Genomic DNA, 21,364 nt, shown 5'->3' with positions numbered 1-21,364 from the left:
TGAAAAGAAACCACAGATCTAAAAATACCATACTTGACAGGGACCACATCCCAAAAGAAATCTTTCCTGAACCCCCTTTTTTGGCCTTCAAACCACCCCCCAACCTTGCCAAACTCATCATCAGAAGCAAGCCCCCCACAGACCAGGACACACCAACGCAAAGCAGCACCAGACACTGCCACAAACTACAGATGTATCTCCTCTGCTACAATGATCAACACCCCCCACAACACACCTTGCGAGATCCATGGCTCCCATACATGCCTATCACAACATGTGGGGTACCTCATCCGGTGCACTAAATGCCCCAATCACAACTACGTGGGTGAAACCGGACAAACACTGCACTCTCGAGTGAACACACAGAGAAAAATTATAAAAGCCAAAGCCCCGTCTCACCTATGACAGAAGAGGTGTTAACTGCCCACTTCACCCTGAATGGTCTCTTTCAATGTGTGCCAACTCCTTATGTTTAACCATCTGTTCCTCCTTGTATTTAGCTGTGGCACTCTGGTTACCTTTCCCAGACCTGAAGACGAGCTCTGTGTAAACTCAAAAGTTTGTCTCTTCCACCAACAGAAGTTCGTCCACTAAAATATGTCACCTCACTCACCTTGTCTCTCTCAAAAATGTCAACGTATCCGATAAGTTAGAAAGAACAGGAGTACTTGTGGCACCTTAGAGACTAACAAATTTATTAGAGCATAAGCTTTCATGAGCTACAGCCCACTTCATCGGATGCATAGAATGGAACATATAGTAAGAAGATATAGACACACAGAAGGTGGAAGTTGCCATACAAACTGTAAGAGGTTAATTAGTAAAGATGAGTTAGGACTTCTCCGCCAACAATGTAAAAACAATTCTCTCCTAGCCTGTCTACTAATGAAAGTTCTGCCAAGCAGAGTGTGGGGAATCATCCCTTTATTATGTTTCCCAGTTCCCTAGGGACTTTAAAGAGATCTAATTTAGAACATGCTGTTTCATCTTGACTTCCCTGATCTATAGGCCTCGAACATTCTGGAGCCCCTTGTGGCAAGGTAGAGAGTAATCACATCTCTTTTCATGAGGCTTAACCAAACAAAGCTTACCCCTAGCTTAGCTAGATGGAAAGATAGGGAGGGGTGCCTTTGTGTGTGTCGGAAAGCAAAAGAAAGAGAAAGGTGCCAGGTCTATAGGAAAACTGATGTCTATCAAGGGATCTAGGCAGAGAAAAAGCTTTACAATCCTACCAAGATACAGTTGAGAAAGCCCTGTTTTGCCTGACTGTGAGGTATAAGCAACCACACAGTGAGGTGGGCAGAAATGAGCATCCATCTTTCTGTCTCTAAGAACATTTCTGTGGGTGTGTAAGTAAATATCCCACTGAGCAGCCACATCTGCTTCCCTTGGAGTGGGGTGGGTGGGGCGGGGAGAATGCTGCAAAAGGAAAAAATAAAAATCCAACCCCTTATTCCCCCTCCCCTTAAGACAAGAAGGCCTAACATCTGTTCTGTCCTGTGTCCTACTGCAGGGGTCTCTTGTTTAATGAGCACAGGTCTTTGCACATTCTCAGCTTATGAATATTTATGGCCATTACATAACCAGCTGGGGATGGGAAAATATCCTGCCCTCTTCTAGGAGCTGAGCTCTGCCTTTGGTGAAAACTGTCTTTGTTACCACCACTGGCCTCTCTGCTTGGAGCAATGAGGTGGATAACTGGGGGGGGGGGGGGGGGGGGCAGGATCCCAATGTCTATGAAGGGAGGTGGCTGAGGAGTAGAAAAAAGGGAGAAAAATGAAATAAAAGGCGCAAATGTAAATGGAGCTGAACTGGGGGGGAAATTTTGATTGGTGAAATGAGGATAGCCTAGAAAGGGATGTAATATAGAATCAGACAAGTCTCAGCAGGGCTGTGGTGGCTGACTGGTCACTGGGATGTGGGTGGAGGTGGTGTGTTTAACTTCCCCTTTACAGAGGTAATTTATTTCCCCAATGATGTTAAACTCACACACATCCCTTTACACCCCCACCCCCACAGGTGGCATTCGGAGGGCACTTGCTGGGGCCCCTTGCATGGCTCCAGCCCCACCGATTCTCAAGCGACCGCCTCAGCCGCCGGCACAGAAGCCTCCCTCGACCGGCCAGGACTAACGGCGTCCAGCCCCCCTTTCCCCTCCACCCGCGGCTAATGTGCCACTGAATTCCCCCTCTCCCCACCGATCGCCCAGCTGGGCTGCAACCCTGGCTCCTATCCTGCCTGGAGCTCCTTGGCTAAGCTCCAGGGACCCCCTCCAAGGCTGGGGGGGGGGGCACTTGTTGGCAAAGGGGAACATTTCACCGCCCATGCTCCCCCCCACCCCCCCGCCCATGGGTTTTGATTGACAGGCACGCCTTTTTGATTCCCTGCCACCACGTGGCTGCCGACGTCCAGGGGAGTTGTCAGCTTTGACACGAAATCGCTCTGGCCCCGGCGGCGGCAGGTTCCCCGCTCTCCGCCCGCGATCCGCGCCGGAGGAGGAGCAGGCGAGCGGGGATCGGCGTCGGAAGCGGCTCCCCCGCGGCCGGAGCCCGAGCCAGGCTCCCGGTCGGTTGCAGCCACCCCTGCGGGTCTAGGGAGGAGCCCGGGAGTCGGATGCACTTTAGGGGGCGGCGGCGGGGCCAGCTAGCAAACACGAACCCCCGCCCCGTGCCCCTTTCCAGGGCTGCCCCCCCCGCCCCTTTTCAGGGCTCCCCCCCCCCCCGCGCCCCTTTCCAGGGCTGCCCCCCCTCCCCTTTTCAGGGCTCCCCCCAGCGCGCCCCTTTCCAGGGCTACCCCCTCCGCCCCTTTTCAGGGCTCCCCCCCCCGCGCCCCTTTCCAGGGCTGCCCCCCCTCCCCTTTCCAGGGCTCCCCCCCCGCGCCCCTTTCCAGGGCTCCCCCCCCGCGCCCCTTTCTAGGGCTCCCCCCCGCGCCCCTTTCCAGGGCTCCCCCCTCCCCTTTTCAGGGCTCCCCCCCCCCCACCCCTTTCCAGGGCTGCAAGGGGGTGGCGGCTGCTTGGAAAGTCTCGCCCCGCTTGGCCCCGCCATGGAGCTGTCCACACTGCCCGGGGCTGAAGCCGACGCCGAATTCTTCTCCAACGGCAGCCGCCTGCGCGCCTCGCCCTGGGGTCCCTGCCCCAACCAGAGCTTCAACCACACGGGGCTGCCCGCGGCCAAGGACCCCACCTCCATCGCCATCGCCATCGCCATCACCGCCCTCTACTCCGTGGTGTGCGTGGTGGGGCTGCTGGGGAACATCCTGGTCATGTACGGCATCGTCAGGTACGGGCAGGGCTCCCACCTGGGCCAGGTGTGTGTGGGGGTCACCTGCACGGCTCCGGGGGGGTGGGGGGCACTAGGTGACAAGCCGGGGCAGGCTGTCCAGAAGCCAGCGTAGGTGTAATGGAACGGGATATTATGTGTGTGTGTGGGGGGGGGGGGGTTGTGTGCAGAATGGGGGGCGTGAGCATGTGTGTGATCAGAATGGGGGTGTGTGTAGAGAATGCGTGAGCATGTGTGCGAGCAGAATGGGGGTGTGTGTAGAGAATGCGTGAGCATGTTTGTGTGCAGAATGGGGGGTGTGAGCATGTGTGCGAGCAGAATGGGGTGTGTGTAGAGAATGCGTGAGCATGTGTGTGAGCAGAATGGGGGTGTGTGTAGAGAATGTTGTGTTGGTGTGTACAGAATGTTGTGAGCGTGTGTGAGCAGAATGTTCTGTGTGTTCAGAATGCTGTGTGAGCATTTGTGTGGGTACAGAATGTTGTGCGTGCATTTGTGTGGGAACAGAATGGGGTGGGGGTGTGTGTGTGTGTACAGAATCTTGTGTAAGAATTTGTGGGTGGATGTATAAAACCTACATATTAGAGTATGGGGGGATGTATGTGAAAACTAGTATTGCATATGAGAGTGAAGCCACAATTTGTGTGTGTGTGTGTGTGTAACAGAGCACTGTGTTCACAGTAGCAGCCGTGTTAGTCTGTGTCCGCAAAAAGAAAAGGAGGACTTGTGGCCCCTGAGAGACTAAGCTGTAGCTCACGAAAGCTTAGGCTCAAATAAATTGGTTAGTCTCTAAGGTGCCACAAGTCCTCCTTTTCTTTTTTTGGAGCACTGTGTGTATGTCTGTAAAGCAACAGAGTATTGTGTGCGAATGAAAAAAACACTTGTGTGTGTGACAGTGTGTGTGTGTGTGTGTGTGTGTGTACAGCATGCCCTGGAGGGGAAGGAAGGTAAGGGGAGAATACAGAACCACTAATGTAACTGGTTCCAAATGCTGCAAGTCCCTTTAGTTCCTAGCTGTGATTCATACAGTGTTAGTGCTGAAAGCTGTCCACAACCCCAGGTCTAAAGCTGACCGTGCTGTATTTCGGAAAAGGCGATGGTTGGAGGTTAGCCGACTGTCAGTGGAATCCTAATGTCCTGCTGTAAAAACCAACCCTCCCAAATCAGTGCCATCAGATGTCAAGGTGATCAAATCAGTTGCTCTCAAATCTTAAAGTAGCAGAAGGAGCTCTGCATAAGAACCGTGTCCGGTGTATCTGCGTGTTGAAAGCTTCGCTGGTGGTTAAGAAGAGAGGGCAGAGGGCTCAAATCCTCAGCTGGTGTAAACTAGTGTCGCTCCATTGAAGTTAATGGAACTACGCTGAGGGTCTGGACCAGTGGGCATATTTATTTCCCACCCATGAAAAGCTGACACAGCCCGAGCTCATAAACGCATTCTTAGCCTAGAGGCTATGAGTCACCGCTCACGTGTGTCTATGCACAACCTGGAAATAAGCAAGGTGCCCATGTGTTTTTCCTTGTTATTTTTGACACACATGAAATATCCAGTGCCTAGCTTTGTTAGCAGGGAATTCATGCAGTGAATTTCAGAATCCTCCTCAAGTGACTGAGTCTCACAGCTAGGCTGAGTGCCCTGGATGTAGATTGCAGTTAGCGACTAAAACACCCTCCAGATAACTGAATGGAGATTTTCCTTATCAGTGGACAGTCCCTCTGATCACCGCAGATCTCAGCCTAATGATTCTGGCCTCGGGTACCGTCTAATATTACCGGAATAGAGAGGTGCTGTTGCTTGCTATAACAGGTGAATAGCTGTGTTTTCCCATGTAGGAGCCTGATCCAAAGCCCATCAATGGCAATGGGAGCCTTTTCATTGCTTTCAGTGAGCTCTGGATCAGGCCCTTAGCCTGGCTCACTAGAATTCAGAGCAAATTGGGCCCTGGAAATGTAGGGCCAGATCCTCAGCTGCTGTTGGTGTATCTGCAGTGGCTTTCAGTGGAATCACACCTGTTTACACCACCTGAGGATCTGGCCCTGAGCCTGTAGAATCTCTTTTGAGATCATGTTCTTCACGGTTCTCATTCATCTTCCCATCAGTCTCATAGCACACCCTCACTCCTGATCTGTCACAAGGATCAGGAGTTCTGGGGACTCCTGGATGTCCACACCGTAATGCTGGCTCCCTGTCTATTCTCTTACAACAGTCTGTGTTGGCTCAAGGGCACAAGGGGCTGTAACCACAAAATGAATGCCTTCACTCTAGGTTTCTAACTCCTGTTGGAAGGGCAAGGACAATAATCCCGCTGCCTTGGCACAGGGAGCTTAGAAGTTCCTTTACTCAAGACAGCAATTCTGTCATCAGCTGTTTGTTCTGTAGGATGGTAGACAGTGTGCTTAAAACAAAAGCCATGTTCTTTCTGTACCCCCCACTGCTCACCATAACCCTCGCTGCACCGGATCACTGGGGCTGTCACTCATTGGTACCGAATTTACTTGTCTCCCACATAAACCTACCAGCACTTCCTGGGTGATGCCTGTAAATTATTCATACTGGGCATGCAGAATCATCAAACTTGGGGCCAGATGCTGATGCCCTTACTCCATTGGTCTCACTGAAAATATCTCACTCTTCAGGGCTCGGGTAGCAGCATCTGGCCCTGAGGTTATAGAAAACTCAGTATATTTTAGCAGATAAATCCTGCACCATCTCCAGCTTCTCCCTTGGCTATTATTGATTAATTATATTAGCTGTAGTAATATTACTGTAGCATCTCGGAGCCCTGGTCATGGACAAGGAGCTTTTGTGCAAGGTGATGTACACATGTTTGCTTGTGTCTTTTCCTCATTTGGGGGTCTTTATCTCACCTTTTAACAGTCAGTTTCACACATTTAGAACCTGGGGGGTCGTGAGTTGTGTACTTTGCTCTTATATAGGGTTTTTCATCTGTGGATCTCAAAGCACTTTACCAAAGTAAGTATTATCCCCATTTTACAGGTAGGGAAACTGAAGTATGGAGAGGTGAAATTATTTGCCCGTGGTCACACAGTGATTCAGTGGCAGAAATGGGACTAGAACCCACATCTTCAGACCCTGAGGCAACATTGCCTGAGATTTAAGAGGCAGCCATCTGCTTGAAACTTTCACTGTGCATTTTTCAGTTGCAATATGAAAGACCTACAAGCCTGTCATCATTGCTCAGTCGCCAACTCCACTATAACCAGGCCTTTGATTGGGACTGGGACTCAGTCTTGGATAACCTCGACAAGTAACTTGGAGCATAATTTTCAAAAGTGCCTAAGGGACTTCGAAGCCTATATTGGGACTTAGGTCCCTACGACACTGAGGGCCAGATTTTCAAAGGTATTTAGGTGCACAAAGATACAGAGAGGTGCCCGGGAGGAGTTAAATATCTGAAAAGCTGGTCCTTGAAAGGGTTGCCCTTCAACTCTAAGGGCCTGGTTTTCTGGTGCTGAGCCCCCCTGCAGCTGAATATTCTCAGGCACCTCTGAAAATCAGGTCCAGGATGCCCCAGTTTGTTATCCATTTGCAAAATGGGGCAATGGTGCCAACTTCACAGAACACTGTGCGGCTCCAGTCAATGTCTGTGACATGCTTTGAGAGTCTCAAGGAAAAAAATGGTCTAAGTGTTGTTATCAACATCATAACACGCACATAAGAGGCTAATGATGGGTAGCAATCAGAGGTAGGAACTAAATAAGCTGTTTATTATGTGGGCTGTTGTAAAATGGCAACTTTATTCTGCATTGCTTTGATTTACAATTTCCACTGCAGCTGCAGAAATTAGCAGAGACTTGTCTGGAGCGTGGGCTGGAAAAAGAAACCCTCTTGCTCCCCTTTTATCCCACCACTCCGTTTGTCTGAAGGGCTCATCCTGCTGATGAATGGCAATGAATGAAAGCTGCCAAGTTCCAGGAGGTTAATGATTCCCTGTGTTGTGGCCTAAGTGGCTATTGTGAAATCTCTGGTTTTCAGCCCCAGACACAAAATATACCAATTCCCCAATCTGGCCATTGGCAGGGCAGCAGAACCACACTCTCGCGTGCGGCGCCAAAAGGCAAGTTCACAGGAATTTAGCGCAACAGGGCAAGATTGAATAAACCCCGTCAAAATCCCAACTTTTCGCTATTTTCAATTTTCCTCTGCCAGCACATTCGGTACATAGCAACCAGCACACCAGGTTGTTCCAGCCCGGCTTTGGTTGTGCAGGAAATAAATGGTGTGACTCACATGAGGTAAGTTACCTCACAAAACACAGACTGCATCAGGGCTGGAAGAAACTGAATGATCTGTGCATGATCCATCCTGCCCAACTCTGCCCCCATTCAACTCAGTGGGAATCGCAATCCAAACAGGCCCCTTTATAGGGAGGTTTTCATTCTGTAGTGAAATCAAATAGGTCAGTGCAGGATTCCCCGCTCTCTACCCTGTCTCAGATATAGACCTGAAAAGGATTTTGATTCTGCATCATTGACACAGCTCACATTGACTTCAATGGGAGCAGGCTGGGTCTAGGCTGGGCCTGATCCAAAGCTCCTTGCAATCAATTGAAACACTCCCCTTTGGCTTTGACAGTAGCCTTTACAAGATTGGACCTTTACTGATTAGTTTCAGGGGGCTGGAGTAGGGGAATATACAGCACTCTGAAGCCTCGACTCTTGAAAGAAAGGTAAAGTACAGTATGGTTAAACTGCTCAAACATTAGCTATCATGGTATGTTCTCTGCAGCATCCTAGCAAGTCAAATAACACAAAGGTGTGCATCAGTGCCTGTATAATCTTTAGCCTGCCTCCGTCATGTATTTTTAACTTTTGCAACCCCCACGAGCTGGCTGGGTGCGTGGAGGGCAGACTGTGTGACTAGCAGATCAAACCGGGCCTGATCCAAAGTCTGGGGGGGATTTTCCATTGACTCCAGCAGGCTTTGCATCAGGCCCATACTGAAGAGGAAATTAAAACATCAAAACTATGCAGTGTCATTGTGAAGGATGCACGTTACTGGCTCTTTAGATACCTGAAGCTGGTTCAGGAAATTGTCCAGAAGGGCTCTTTAAAAATCCATTCGGATTTAACCCATTAAGTAACCTAATTGTTACCCGCGACCTCTAAAGATCTGTCTAGGGTCATATCTGGAGCCTATTGCTGTGGGCTAATGACCAGTGGTCCGAGACCCTAATCGATTTAATCCATATGAAATAACCAATTGCCCATTCTACGGCACCTTCAGTCCGAGGCTCTGAAAGTGCTTTGCACAGAGGAGCGACACAATGCGCTTGTCGAATTTCACACACGTTTGTTCTCAGGAGCAGCTTCCTTTTCTCTCCCAGTCCCAGCCCATGTGCTGAAACCAGCTGCAAATGCAAAGACCCCCGTGGGCCAGGAATCTGTAAAAAGTAAAAAGCATGGACCCAACCCTGCACCACCCTGGACTATATTCTGCTTTCAGTTGCACAAGTGAAGTGGCTCCATGTACAGGAGCAGACTCGCCCCTACAGCGCCTCCTGCTGGTCATTGGGGCATTAGCTCTTTCCAGCGCAGAGCGCCCTCTGCAGGCCGGTTATCCGCACAGCTCTGGCCCCTGTGTCCCTCACAGACCCCAGTGCCCCTTTCTCTGGGTTCTGCCCCCTGGCAGCACCCCCACACTCTGCCTCTGGGTCTCCCCTTCCTGGGGGACCCCCAGCCCCCTATCCTCACCTTGCCTCAGTCTGGGCTACTGCCAGTCATCACCAAGCCCCTGCTCCCTGGGGCAAACTGCAGTGTAAAGACCACTCATCATAGGCAAGGGGGTTCGGACCTGTTGCCTTCCTTTGCCTCCCAGTACCTCTATGGGCCTTGGACCAGGCCTTACAGCCTAGGGAGTTGCCAGCCTGGAGCACCCCGCTCAGCCTGCTCCTTCCCCAGCACTGCACCACCCTCAGTACCCTGTCAGGCAGGCCCTGCTCTCACCCAGCCTGGAGAGAAACTCCTGGGGCCCCTGGCTCACAGCCTTTTTATACAGGCCAGCTGGGGGCCTGATTGGGGCATGGCCCAGCTGCGGCTGCTTCCCCAGTGAGCCATCCCCAGCCACAGCCCTCTCCAGGGCTGCTTTTAACCCCTTCTATTTTAGGAGCAGGGTAGCCACCCCGCTACATTCCACTTAAATCAATGGCGTCACCAGGGCCGGATTAAGACCTTTAGAGGCCCTAAGCACTGAAAAGATTATGGTCCTCCCCCCCATATGTAATTCAAAATAAAAACAATACTATACCGTAAAATAAAATTTTATTTTTCGAAATGACACAAAACTTACATGTATGCTGAAATTAAAATAGCTTCTTTCTAGATTTTCTGATTGCAAAATTCTGGATACGTTCATTGAAGCTGACTCGACGAAGCATGTCTGCTTCTATACACACTAGGGAAAGTGAATCAAGCCTGTCCTGGCACATTGTTGTTCTCTGAGGGTTTTTTATTCTTTTCAGCTGAGAAAAAGAACGTTCTGCGGAGCAGTTAGTCATCATCAATGTTAGACAAATCCGGCGTGCGGTCTCCACATTTGGAAATACACGTTGTATTCCCTCTTTCAATATTGTGTCATGAAGATCAATGTGACTAGATTTTATTTTTCCTGATTCATTAAACTTTGCGCGCATATAACAGTGGAACTGCCGTACTTCATGTTCAAGTCAACAGGGGATGAGTCATCTAGCTTTTGGGAACCCTGTGAATGTTGTTCGTCAGATAAGTCCATATCATTTAGAAAAGAACATCTACTTGATTCTTCTTTGTACACTTCACCTCTTCTCTTCATATGAGCTTCAAGTGTATCAATTATAGCACAGTGAGTAGATACAAGAAAATTTGTCTCTAGGATTCAATGCTGTTTCTGTTGCACGGCTATCATTCGCTTGTTTTTTCCTGATTCGCTTGCGGGACTGGGCTTCTTTGTAGTTAGTATCAGGGAAGATATCTTTTGATAGGTCTTCAAATCTTTCAAAATCATTCCTCAAAGTGTGTAAGTGGTCTGCTAATGATTGACAGGGGTCTGCACATGTTATCGAATCCAATTCTTTTTCTTGGAGAGCTTGACTTGTGTGGTAAAAGTGTTGTAAAATTTCATTCTACATGGTCAACATGAATACAAACTCTAGTTCTTCCATCTTGCTGGCAACGTTTTCTGCCTCTCGTATAGTTTCTCCCTTTTGTGATTGGTCTTCAGCTGGACTTTCTAATGCAGCCACAATCTTCGAGTAGGACTCCAGAATTGCACTTCTTGCCACTGCACGTGCCTCCCAGCGAGTATTAGAGAGTTCAACACATGATCATTGCCCAAATATGTTTCAAGAACTGCCCATTGGTGTGTTGAGGCAGAGAAAAATGTATAAAGTAACTGGACTGTTGAGAAACAAAGAACTTACTGCCACCGGACAACAATCAACAGCACTGCGGCCAACAAGACTGAGAGAGTATGCCGCACATGGTGTGAATATGGCATATTTGTTTGGTTCTAAAAGCTTCTTCTGCATTCCTTGATAACGCCCTGACATGTTGGCAGCGTTGTCATAAGATTGACCTCTGCACTTTGAGAAATCTATTTTGCAAACTTGGCACAGGTAATGCAGTACTTGATTTGCCATTTCTTCACCCGTGTGGCTTTTCAAATTGAGGAATATTATAAATGACAGGATCTGATTTCCTCGCATTATTTCGATCTGCGTTAGTAGGACGCCCCCCATGGTTTAGGTGGGGATAAGTAATAAAAAGAGAACAGAAAAACGGGGGAAGAGTGTGGAGTGGAGTGTAAGGAAGTCTAACAAAGTTCTGATTTTTCCCATGATGACTACTTCAATGCTTTTTTTGAAATATCAAATATCAAAGTTTTTCCAAAAAAAAAAAAAATCTCATTTTTTTGGTGCCCCCTGCTTTGCTGGTGCCCTAAGAACGTGCTTAGTCTGCTACTGGGTAATCCAGCCTTGGGCATCACTCCAGATTTACAGTGTGGGAGCTGAGGGCAGGATAGAGCCCACGCTGTTCCTGGGACTCGCCTGTTGATTTCAAAGGGAATGCCACGCATCCATGCAGGATAGGGCGCTAAAACTGCGCCCAGCATGCCATTCACATTCAAAGCTCACTTCAAAGCTGACTAAGGGGGGCTGGGGGACGATCCTGCAGGCCTGTGCAGACGAGTGGGGGGGGGCGGGGGGCAGGAAGAAGGGCAGCAGGAAGGTGAAAAGAGCCCCTCCTGCCTTTTTCACAGATGCACGAAGCTCAGGAAGCAGGGAGGGCAGGACCTAGGCCCAGGCTGGCCAGCAGAGATAAGCCAATGGCAGGAGGGAGGCCAGGGCACACGCTGGACCATGTGAGAGAATGTAGCAAGAGTCACTAAGGCTTGTGCCTTGGTTGCTCTCCCAGAACCCCTGTCCCTGTCTCAGCCCAGGTGAGGCCGCTGCGGGAGGGGCCTGGCACCCACCTCCTCCTCACCCCCACCCTCTTCCTCCCAGTCCTTAAATCCAGGGGGCAGGACTGTGCTGGGATCCTAGGCCTGGCTGCCCCAGCAGGGGGGACAGAGTACAAGGGCTCTCCTCGTTTACGTACCCTCGGAGGGGATGGAGCACCTTAGTCCTGGCATCTCCGGAGCACAACGACAACTCCTGTCTCATGCCACTGGGGGCGGTAGAGTCCCAGGCTGGGGATTTGTAGGGCGGTCAGCAGGTCCATGGCAGATCCCTCCCACCCTGGGCTAGTGAGCAGAGCTGCAAGGGTGGGGAGGCAGCCATGCAGCCTGAGGGGTCCAAAAGGCACTGGGTCAACCTGGGGTACAAAGCTCCCACTGAGCTGTTGCCCTCTGCCCCTAGAACTGACCCAGGGATCTTGCCCAAAGTGGATCGCACAGAGGAAAGGAACGTCTCTGCCAAGTGCAGAATCCAGGGGCCCTCATGCGAAAGTGGAGCCCAAAAGGTCCTTTGATGAGTGATTCTTGCCCAAGATCAGAGAAATGCACAGGGGGAAGCTGGAGCTGTGTGACACGTGCCCATGGGCTTCTAGCCAAATCAGTCAATTCTAACGGGAGCACCCTTGGCCTTTTTCGTTCTGCGTTTTTGCCATGACCATTGTCCTGACGTCAGATCTTTAAAATACCCCTTGAAAGAACCCGGCGGCAGCATAACTGCCCCTGCGAATGCCCAGCACGTAATGGCACTGTCTAATATAATTGCAGAAAATTAATCTTGGCGACTTCCACTCCTGCAGGAGCCATGTGTTTCCTCTACGAGTGCCTGATGCCCAATTTGCTAAGAGAACGTGTGTGTTGTAGATGTGGAATTCTCAGATCCGCAGTGAAGTTCCTGGCAGTGTTTCTCTTTTAACCCCATCCGGGCGTTCGAGGGTTTGTAACGCCTCCAACTAACTGTTTAGAAAAGGTTTCGGGAGCGGAGCTTGGGCAGAACAAGGTGGAGCGGGGGGTAGAACTGGGGCTGGAGGCAGAGCTAGGCTGGGGTCAGAGCGGAGATGCAGCTAGGGGCGGATCTGGCCTGGAGGCGGAGCTGAGCCTGGAGGCGGAGCAGGCTTGGGGGGTGAATGGGGTTGGGGGCGGAGCTGGGCTGGAAGCATGGCGCTCACTCCACGCCCCCTGTGGGGGCTGGCCCAGGCCCCACCACATGCCCCCCTGAACCTTCCTTTGGGGCGTGTCCCAGAGTTTGGGGGCCACTGCTGTAGTGAGTGTCTACCCTGAAGCCCTACAGCTGCTCTAGTGGTTTAAGTGTAGACGTAGCCTCAGAGATGTGTTGGTGGAGGGCAGCCTCACCTCCAGAACTTCTGTTCAGAGAAACCTCCCTTCAGCAGGGAGTCCAGGGACAAACCTCCGACAGGAGAATGAACTAAACTGGAGATTAGAGAGACAAGGTGCAGGAGGGAATATCTTTTGTTGGACCAACTTCTGTTGGTGAAAGAGACGAGCTTCTGAGCTCCACAGAGCTTGTGTCTCTCTAATATCTTGGGATCAACACGGCTACAGCCACACTGAACTGGAGATGACCGTAGAACGGACGCAGAGTAGGAGAAGGACGCAGTTAGTCCCACCCCATCCACAGCCAAACGAAAAACCCACCCTCTTCACCCAGATGGGTGCCCTCAGGCCATAACCAAACAAACCCTGAGCCTGCTTCTTGGTGTCAAATAAGGGGGAGAAAGAGAACATAGCCATTGGAGGGGCTCAGATACCATAGAGATGAGGGTCGTGTAGACAGGACTCAGCTCCCTATTGGTACAACAGGGATAAGGGGCCCGATTGGTACCAGAGAACAATAAATCCAGGTTCAGTTCCTGACTGTGCCGCAAACTCCATCCCTGGACAGGTCACTTCACGTGTGGTGATGCGTCGTCCTTGCCACCCCGTGGTGCTGAATCAGTCCTGTGCTAGGCTCCAGCCAATCCACAAGCCAGGAGCTGGTCTGGTGATCAATGGCTCCATGTCTAGTGATCAATGGCTCCATGTCTAGTTGGCAGCCGGTGTCAAGTGGAGTGCCCCAGGGGTCGGTCCTGGGGCTGGTTTTGTTCAATATCTTCATAAATGATCTGGAGGATGGTGTGGATTGCACCCTCAGCAAATTTGCGGATGATACTAAACTAGGAGGAGTGGTAGATACGCTGGAGGGCAGGGATAGGATACAGAGGGACCTAGACAAATTGGAGGATTGGGCCAAAAGAAATCTGATGAGGTTCAATAAGGATAAGTGCAGGGTCCTGCACTTAGGACGGAAGAACCCAATGCACCGCTACAGACTAGGGACCGAATGGCTAGGCAGCAGTTCTGCGGAAAAGGACCTAGGGGTGACAGTGGACGAGAAGCTGGATATGAGTCAGCAGTGTGCCCTTGTTGCCAAGAAGGCCAATGGCATTTTGGGATGTATAAGTAGGGGCATAGCGAGCAGATCGAGGGACGTGATCGTTCCCCTCTATTCGACATTGGTGAGGCCTCATCTGGAGTAGTGTGTCCAGTTTTGGGCCCCACACTACAAGAAGGATGTGGATAAATTGGAGAGAGTCCAGCGAAGGGCAACAAAAATGATTAGGGGTCTGGAACACATGACTTATGAGGAGAGGCTGAGGGAACTGTGATTGTTTAGTCTGCAGAAGAGAAGAATGAGGGGGGATTTGATAGCTACTTTCAGCTACCTGAGAGGTGGTTCCAGAGAGGATGGTTCTAGACTATTCTCAGTGGTAGCAGATGACAGAACAAGGAGTAATGGTCTCAAGTTGCAGTGGGGGAGGTTTAGGTTGGATATTAGGAAAAACTTTTTCACCAAGAGGGTGGTGAAACACTGGAATGTGTTACCTAGGGAGGTGGTAGAATCTCCTTCCTTAGAAGTTTTTAAGGTCAGGCTTGACAAAGTCCTGGCTGGGATGATTTAATTGGGGATTGGTCCTGCTTTGAGCAGGGGGTTGGACTGGATGACCTCCTGGGGTCCCTTCCAACCCTGATATTCTGTGAGTCTGTGATTCTGTGGTGACTCTCAGGGCAGGTATATAAGCCTCACAGGAGAAAAGAGCAGCTCAGTCTGCCACATGTCACTTCATGGCTTGGAACTCTCCTCTGCCTGGTAGTGGGGACAGAATCCACAGGTTTCAGCCTGCTCTTGACTCCTGTTTCCAGCTCTGAGTCTTAGCTCTGACCCCTAGGACCGACTGCCATTGTTCCAATCACTAGGCCTGACCTGCCGCACCTCGTTTTCTGATACGTCACCTCCTTGTGCCTCAGTTTCCCATCTGTAAAATGGGTATAAGAATACTTCCCCTCTCCTATCCTTTGTCTGCCAGGTCTATTTGGACTGCAAGCTCTTTGAGGCCAGGACGCTGTCTCTTACGACACGTACAGACTGTGCCCAGCACAAATGAGCAGAGATTTTCATCGGGGCCTGTAGAAGCTACCGTAATTCTCCTAGTAATAATTTCACAGGATGTTGCAGGGCTGTGTCAGGTATAAGATCAAATCTGAAACTCATGCTCTGGTGGGACCTTAGCTGGAGAGCTAGAGATACCAGCTGTGCTGGGGTTCCCTTCCAACCTGGCTCTTCCAACGCGTGGAACCCCCTCTCCTCGTTAGGCAATTGTGTGGGAAGGAGAGTGTCTCCTCCTTGCCCTTCAGCGTCCAGCTCTCCATCCCAGCGCGGGTGCGCCTGGGAAATAATCGCGTCAGTATCGCTTCATTACGATAAACGGTTGAAGAGCGGTGCCAAAGTCCATTAAACCTCTTAGCAGCCGAAATCATTAAGCAAGGGGAAGGGATCCTCAGTGCCTGGAAACCAGGATCAGTCCAATCTTATTTTCTCTTATGGACTAGAGAACTGACATTTATAAGCTAATTAGGGAAAGGGACAAAATCATAAAGCTGGATTTTATGGAGCTGCAGAAAAACAAAAGAGTAATGGGCTAGAAGCCCAGCGTGATCCTGGCTGGGACAGATCCCCAGCCAGTGTAAACCAGGGCTGATCTATTGACTTCAACAGACATATGCTGATTTACAGCAGCTGAGAATCTGGCCCCTTGATTATTAAGTCCATTGTATCCCACGGCTAAGGAAGCAGCTCTGTTTCTAGAACCATGTGGTGCAGACACGCTGTCCCTGGTAGAACTCTTGTGAGCCACTGGGGCTAGCACTGGGGAGCAAATTCTGCACCCCAACACTACAGAGGGAGGCTGGTGCAAGGCAACTCACCCATCCATCAGCATTCCCCCTGTGCAATGGGGACACGGACGCAGAAGGGACATCTGACTCCACTGCTCCTCCGCAGCCTTTGGGGGAGAATTCATTCTGCCCCCTCACTCCTCCCCCCCAAAGACATCCCTAGGGCTCCATCCAGCTCCCAGCAGAAGCAAAGTTCTGATTGCCTCTAATTGGAGCGGGAGCAGGCTCAGAAGGGAACAGCCCGGTTGCTCGGCCCAGAGTTTGCCTTTACCTGAACACTTGCCTGTGAATTCAAAGACCGTGTGTGTCTGCGGAGCCTGGGCTTACAAGAAGCCCCGAGCGTGTTTATTTGTAATGTGTAAAGCCTCCAAACCACTTCTGCCTTTCACTCCTAGTTTGGCAGTGACCTCTGTGCTAGGACTAACAGGGCCACCGCTGGGCTGTGCATCCTGGAAGTGCTGACTAACCCAGACCTGCTGAAAACCCTGGAACACCACGTCCACACTGCAGCCAAACTGTGTGCAAACCCACGTTCAAATCCTGCCTCCCCTTAAGCAGGGCGCTCTGACAAGAGGCTTTAAATACTGGTGAGGACACTAATGGCCCAGTTTGCAAAGATACTCGGCAAGCCATGGAAGTGAATGGGAGCTGCAGGTGCTCGGCTCCTTTGAAAGTCAGGCCATATCTGTATTAGCTACCCACGCTCCTTCCCCTACCACGATTCCCAGGTTGCAGGGTGCACAGAGTCTCGGGTTTAGCATATTCTGGGGATGAGAATCAGCATCCTTGTGAATCTGACTGTGATTTTAAGAGAACGCAGTGGGTCAGCCTGAAATTATTTCCCTAAAACCTCCTTGTTCACCCCATTCTTGTATCACCCCGGCAATAATCAAGGCTTCACATCCTCCTCCACGTCGTGAAAACTGCTCCTTGTGGGTGGTCCCACGGCCTTCGCTGCAGACCGTCTCCTGTCATTGGGTGGGGGCTTTGAGTCTGACGAGCGACTAAGCCAGTTCACCAGCTAAGCCAGTTCACCAGCTTTAAATCCCCGGTGGCAAAGAGAACGTCGAGAGAACGTGCTTGTCGTCTTGCGAGGGGGGCTGCTGCTCTGAGGGAGTCAGCTAAGCCGTTTAAGTCTCCCACCCAGTGATTGTGCTGTAGGACTGGCCAAAGGGCTCCTTGAACACAGCCTCAGCAGGCTAATGGTCCCCAAAGTCACGGGGGAGTCAGACAGGCCAGTTAGTGCAGGTACGGGAGATGCCACTGGGCATGCCTGGTAGAAAAGCATTGACCCCAAAGGAAGCAGCAATCATGAAGGAGGCAAATCCACTCCCCTGCACCTGGCCCATATGGACGGCCTGGACCCTGGGGAGACGCACAGAATCCTGCGCTTTCCAGAGACCACAGAGCTGTACAGCCATGAAGGCGCTGCTATGACCCAAACCCAGCCCTTCTGCAGGGGGAGGGTGGGAGAATCCATAGAACAGCCGCTCCTCCAGCCTGGCCCAGGCCTCACCTCCACTTGATCCCTCCCCATGTGCTGGTGTGAAACTCGGCACCACACAGAGGGTGTGAACCCCCCAAAATCTTGGCGCCCCCTGACTTGAATGGAACCACTGTGTGGCTGTCTGGATAGAGCCGGGCAGGCCATGGCAGGATTTGCTCCTAGATAATGTATGAAAATCCATGTACCTAGCTGTGCATATTCATAAGGCCAGTTTTGCCACCGTCCTGGCATTTAAGTTCAACAACCCATGAAAGTTTTGGAGCGGGGTGTTGCAGTCAGACATGACCACAGCTCCCACCTGCACATGCAGAAGGCACGAGTGCCTATCTATGCTCCCTTCCCACGGGGACAGTTTTGCTGCTGGTATAATTGGGCGGGGCTCTGTTGCACCGGCTTACACCACAGCTGAGTTTGGCCTAGATGGCCAAAGTGCTTGCAATTTGCAGAGCTACACTGATCGCCAGGTAATGAGCTAAATAACGCTGAACAGGAAACAATAATTAACACATAGATAGAGGAAACTAGGACAGGTGTTTATAGGCATCTCCAAACACCTTGGGAATGTGTAAACAGCAGCTTTCAACTTATCTGGATTCATGTGGTACCTAGAAACAGATAGAAGTTTGCCCTGGTGTCCTAGATCAAAAATTTTCCTGACCGCCCACTGTTGGCATGGCTAGAGAGACAGGATAGTTTTGTTGATTCTAGCTTCAGTTTCCATCTCTCCCTCAGACTATCTGTGTGACCCTGGGGGAGGTCACATGGGGCCAGATTCTCAAGGGCTGGGCACTCACAGCTGGAGCCCGATTTTCAAAATAACCAGCCTACCTGGCTCTTATCTAGCACTTTTCCCACTGACACAGCCACGCCTCCTGAGTCCCACCCCAGCGCTCTATCCACCAGCCCTCCCTGCCTCCAGAATAAACAGCGCCCCAACGGTGTTGCCTAGGAGTTGAACCCGCATCAGCTACTGGGAAAGAAGCGCTGTACCCTCCACACGGTGCAAAGAGAGGAAACAAAGCAAAGCCAAACCTCTGCCCTCATTTGCACTAGCGTTGTAAAGAGCTTGCTTAGATCAACAAAGACAAATGCTTTACTCGCCAGACAACAGGTCTGGGAACTTGCTGCTTTAGTCCACTGCAGCCCAGCAGAGCCTGGGGGAGAAGGGAGTACTCCCACTCACACATCAGCAAGCAAGGGAAGGGTGGAGCATGGTGCCATCCCATAATGCTCTTGGTAACCCTAGCCTGACCAGTGCAGAGCCAGTGGCTTCCTTGGACTTACCCCTGATTGACATTGGCGTGCGAGAGAGCAGAGCTGAGTGAAGCGGGACATATCCTCAGCTGGATCTCTTTCTTTCACACTCAGGGTGCTAGCATTTTACCCCAACGTTGCACAGGGGTAAACGGCTGCTCAGGGCAGAGGTGGCCAGAACCAGGCCCTGCTAGTTTTTAAGTCACTGCATTTTAAACCAAAGGTAACTTTTAGAACTGCCATTCCGGGCTTGGCTCACCTGAAGCCCTTTCGTTATTTACCTGTAAGAACAGGCACAAGCCATGCAAGAATCCTTCCTCCCACTTTGCCACTAACCTTTCACTCTAACCAGGAGGGACCACTTCTGGGGGGATGCTTAGCTTTTTCCCTGTCTCTGGGCAAGCCTGAGGCTTTAATGGTGACAAAACATCCACTGGTTTGCTTTCCTCCTTCCCGTGGGATTCTGCAGCCTTTCTGTTCCTTTTTCCCATGCCTAAAATCTGTTCCATTCTCACACTTCAATCCACTGCCGATTCACTGCCTCGTTAGCCCGGCTGGTTTAGCAGCTGGAGCAGTGTATGTGTGCCCCTCTCATAAATGCAGACTGGTTGTGCTTTCCACCTGGGGGATCAGAGGAGAACCCCTGACTGGATTATCCAGCCCTCTGGGGTAGGAATATGGCCCATGCCCCTACTTTGAGTCTTTTCTGTGCTTTGACTATCCTATTGATCATGGCGGTTTCTCCCTTTGGTCTGATTTGCGGCTCACCCCTACACTTTAATTGGGTGGATGTGCGGCCGTGTCCTTGTTTTAAATGCTTTGCATATTTTTTTAACCAAAGGGTTAGTTGTCTCCACACCTAGTACATGCGGGTTAATGAGAACACTTGGGGCCAAATTCATTGCTGGGGTAAGTCTGGGTGAAATCGGGGAAGGTACATGTGGGATTGAATGTCACAGTCCCAGGCATCTCTCAGTCTGGGGGCAAGGACGGGTTTGTACATGAGACGACAGAAGTGATATTAAACTTCGTAGCTTGCACTTGTGTTTAATTAGCGAGGCCAGCTTTGTGTCAGCCCAGCACAGCGGGGAGGCGTGCTGAAGAGTTGTGCTTTGCACTGGCTTGAAAGTGACTCCTGGCTGGAAGATGGTTTAGGCTCCTGTTTTATCTCTCCCTTAACTGTTTGTCATCATGGGTTTGAATAGACATGAAGGCTACTTTGTGATTCTTCCCTACACAGCAACTCCTCGGTAGGCTTAGGAAGAGCCATGTTTCTTCTGTCCCACCTAACAAAGTCACATTCATTTTCCCCCTCTTGAAAACAATGGGGCACCCAACCTTTAGTCCTTGTACTTTACCAATGTCAGAGGAAAGGAGTACTTGTGCCACCTTAGAGACTAACAAATTTTGTCAGAGGGAGTCTGCTGCTTCCAGGTACCCCGCCAGGCCATTATCTTTTAAAGATATGAAATGACTTGCATGGCCTGGGTCATGCACAGATCAAGAGGAGGTGGGACACATGGTAGCTCAGGGCATATACCGGACACAGAGAGGGTTAAAAGTGAAGTGAATGGAAGTAATCTGCCTGCCACTCCACTGGGGGATCTAATCTCCTTTCCCTAAGCACAGGTACTTCCCCAACCATACTAGGGGAGTGGTGGGCCTGGTGGGAAGGTGACACGGGTGTTTCGTGTTCTTGCACCCTCCACCCCCACTCTGTTTCAAGGGTTGGCTAGCGTGGCAGTGTGGTCTAGTTGTCCAATTAGCAGGCTGTGCTCTTGGTCTGCCTGAGATCTGATCCTGGCTCTTCTGCTGCCCTGCCGGTGTGGACGGTGAGCAAGTCATATGGCTCCTATGTGTAACTTCAGCAGTTCGGCCCACCTGCAAGGGGGAGCACTGGCTGCTCGAGAAGAGGAAAGAGCACCTCCAGGTTGTGTCTTGGGATCTGCTCCTGGCTCTGCCAGACTTCCCATGTGACCTTGGGCAAGTTGCCTAATCTTCCCAGGCCTGAGTTCTCCAGCCGGGAAGCAGAGGTGATGCGAACACCAATGACACTTCCTCTGGGATGTGCCTCTTTAGATCAGAAGCCCTTTGGACTCTCTCATTAAGTGTACGCACAAGGGCGAGCACAATAGGGCCCTCATCTTGGCTATGGCTTCTAGGCACGACAGTAATATTCAGGGCCGTCCCTAGGCATATGCAGAATACGCACCTGTGGCCCAAATTGCCCCAAATTTCATGGTGCCCTAGGCAGCTGCGTGCTGCATACATGGCAGCACGAGCTCCGGTGGCCAGCCCTATCCCCCGGCCACCCCCCACGGGCTGCACCCACTGCAAGGGGCTGGGCCATTCCTAGGGAGGTGCGGGGACAACTCCCTCTGCCCCCCCTCTTAGTCTTCGCCCCTGGCCCGTCCCCATTCCACCTCTTTCCCCCAAGCCTCTTCCCCCAGTGATGGACGCAGCCCGGAGGATTAGCAGGGGGCCTGCGCCGGCAGCAGGGGTCGGGCCCGACCCCGCATTCACAGGCAGCGGTGGGAAGCGAAGCAACCCGGCCCCAACCCGCTCCACTCTGCCAGCTCCCAACCGCGTCCCTCCGCTTCCCGCTGCCGATGAGTGCGGGGGGGGGCAGTCCTTTCCCCAACACCCCCA

General features: G+C 51.2%; 1 protein-coding gene across 1 annotated transcript in view; it reads left to right on the top strand.

The window, feature by feature from the left end:
- The first annotated feature begins 2,972 nt into the window (after positions 1-2,972).
- OPRD1 (opioid receptor delta 1) overlaps positions 2,973-21,364 on the top strand; it is a 34,744-nt gene continuing 16,352 nt past the window's right edge. Inside the window, exon 1 of the mRNA XM_027827203.3 lies at positions 2,973-3,278. Within this exon, the coding sequence (XP_027683004.2) occupies positions 3,043-3,278 (236 nt within the window). The 5' untranslated portion in view covers positions 2,973-3,042. The remainder of the gene's footprint in view (positions 3,279-21,364) is intronic.

The sequence above is a fragment of the Chelonia mydas genome, chromosome 19 (genome assembly GCF_015237465.2).
Source record: "Chelonia mydas isolate rCheMyd1 chromosome 19, rCheMyd1.pri.v2, whole genome shotgun sequence".
NCBI lineage: Eukaryota > Metazoa > Chordata > Testudines > Cheloniidae > Chelonia > Chelonia mydas.
This window is presented reverse-complemented; position numbering and strand designations above follow the sequence as displayed.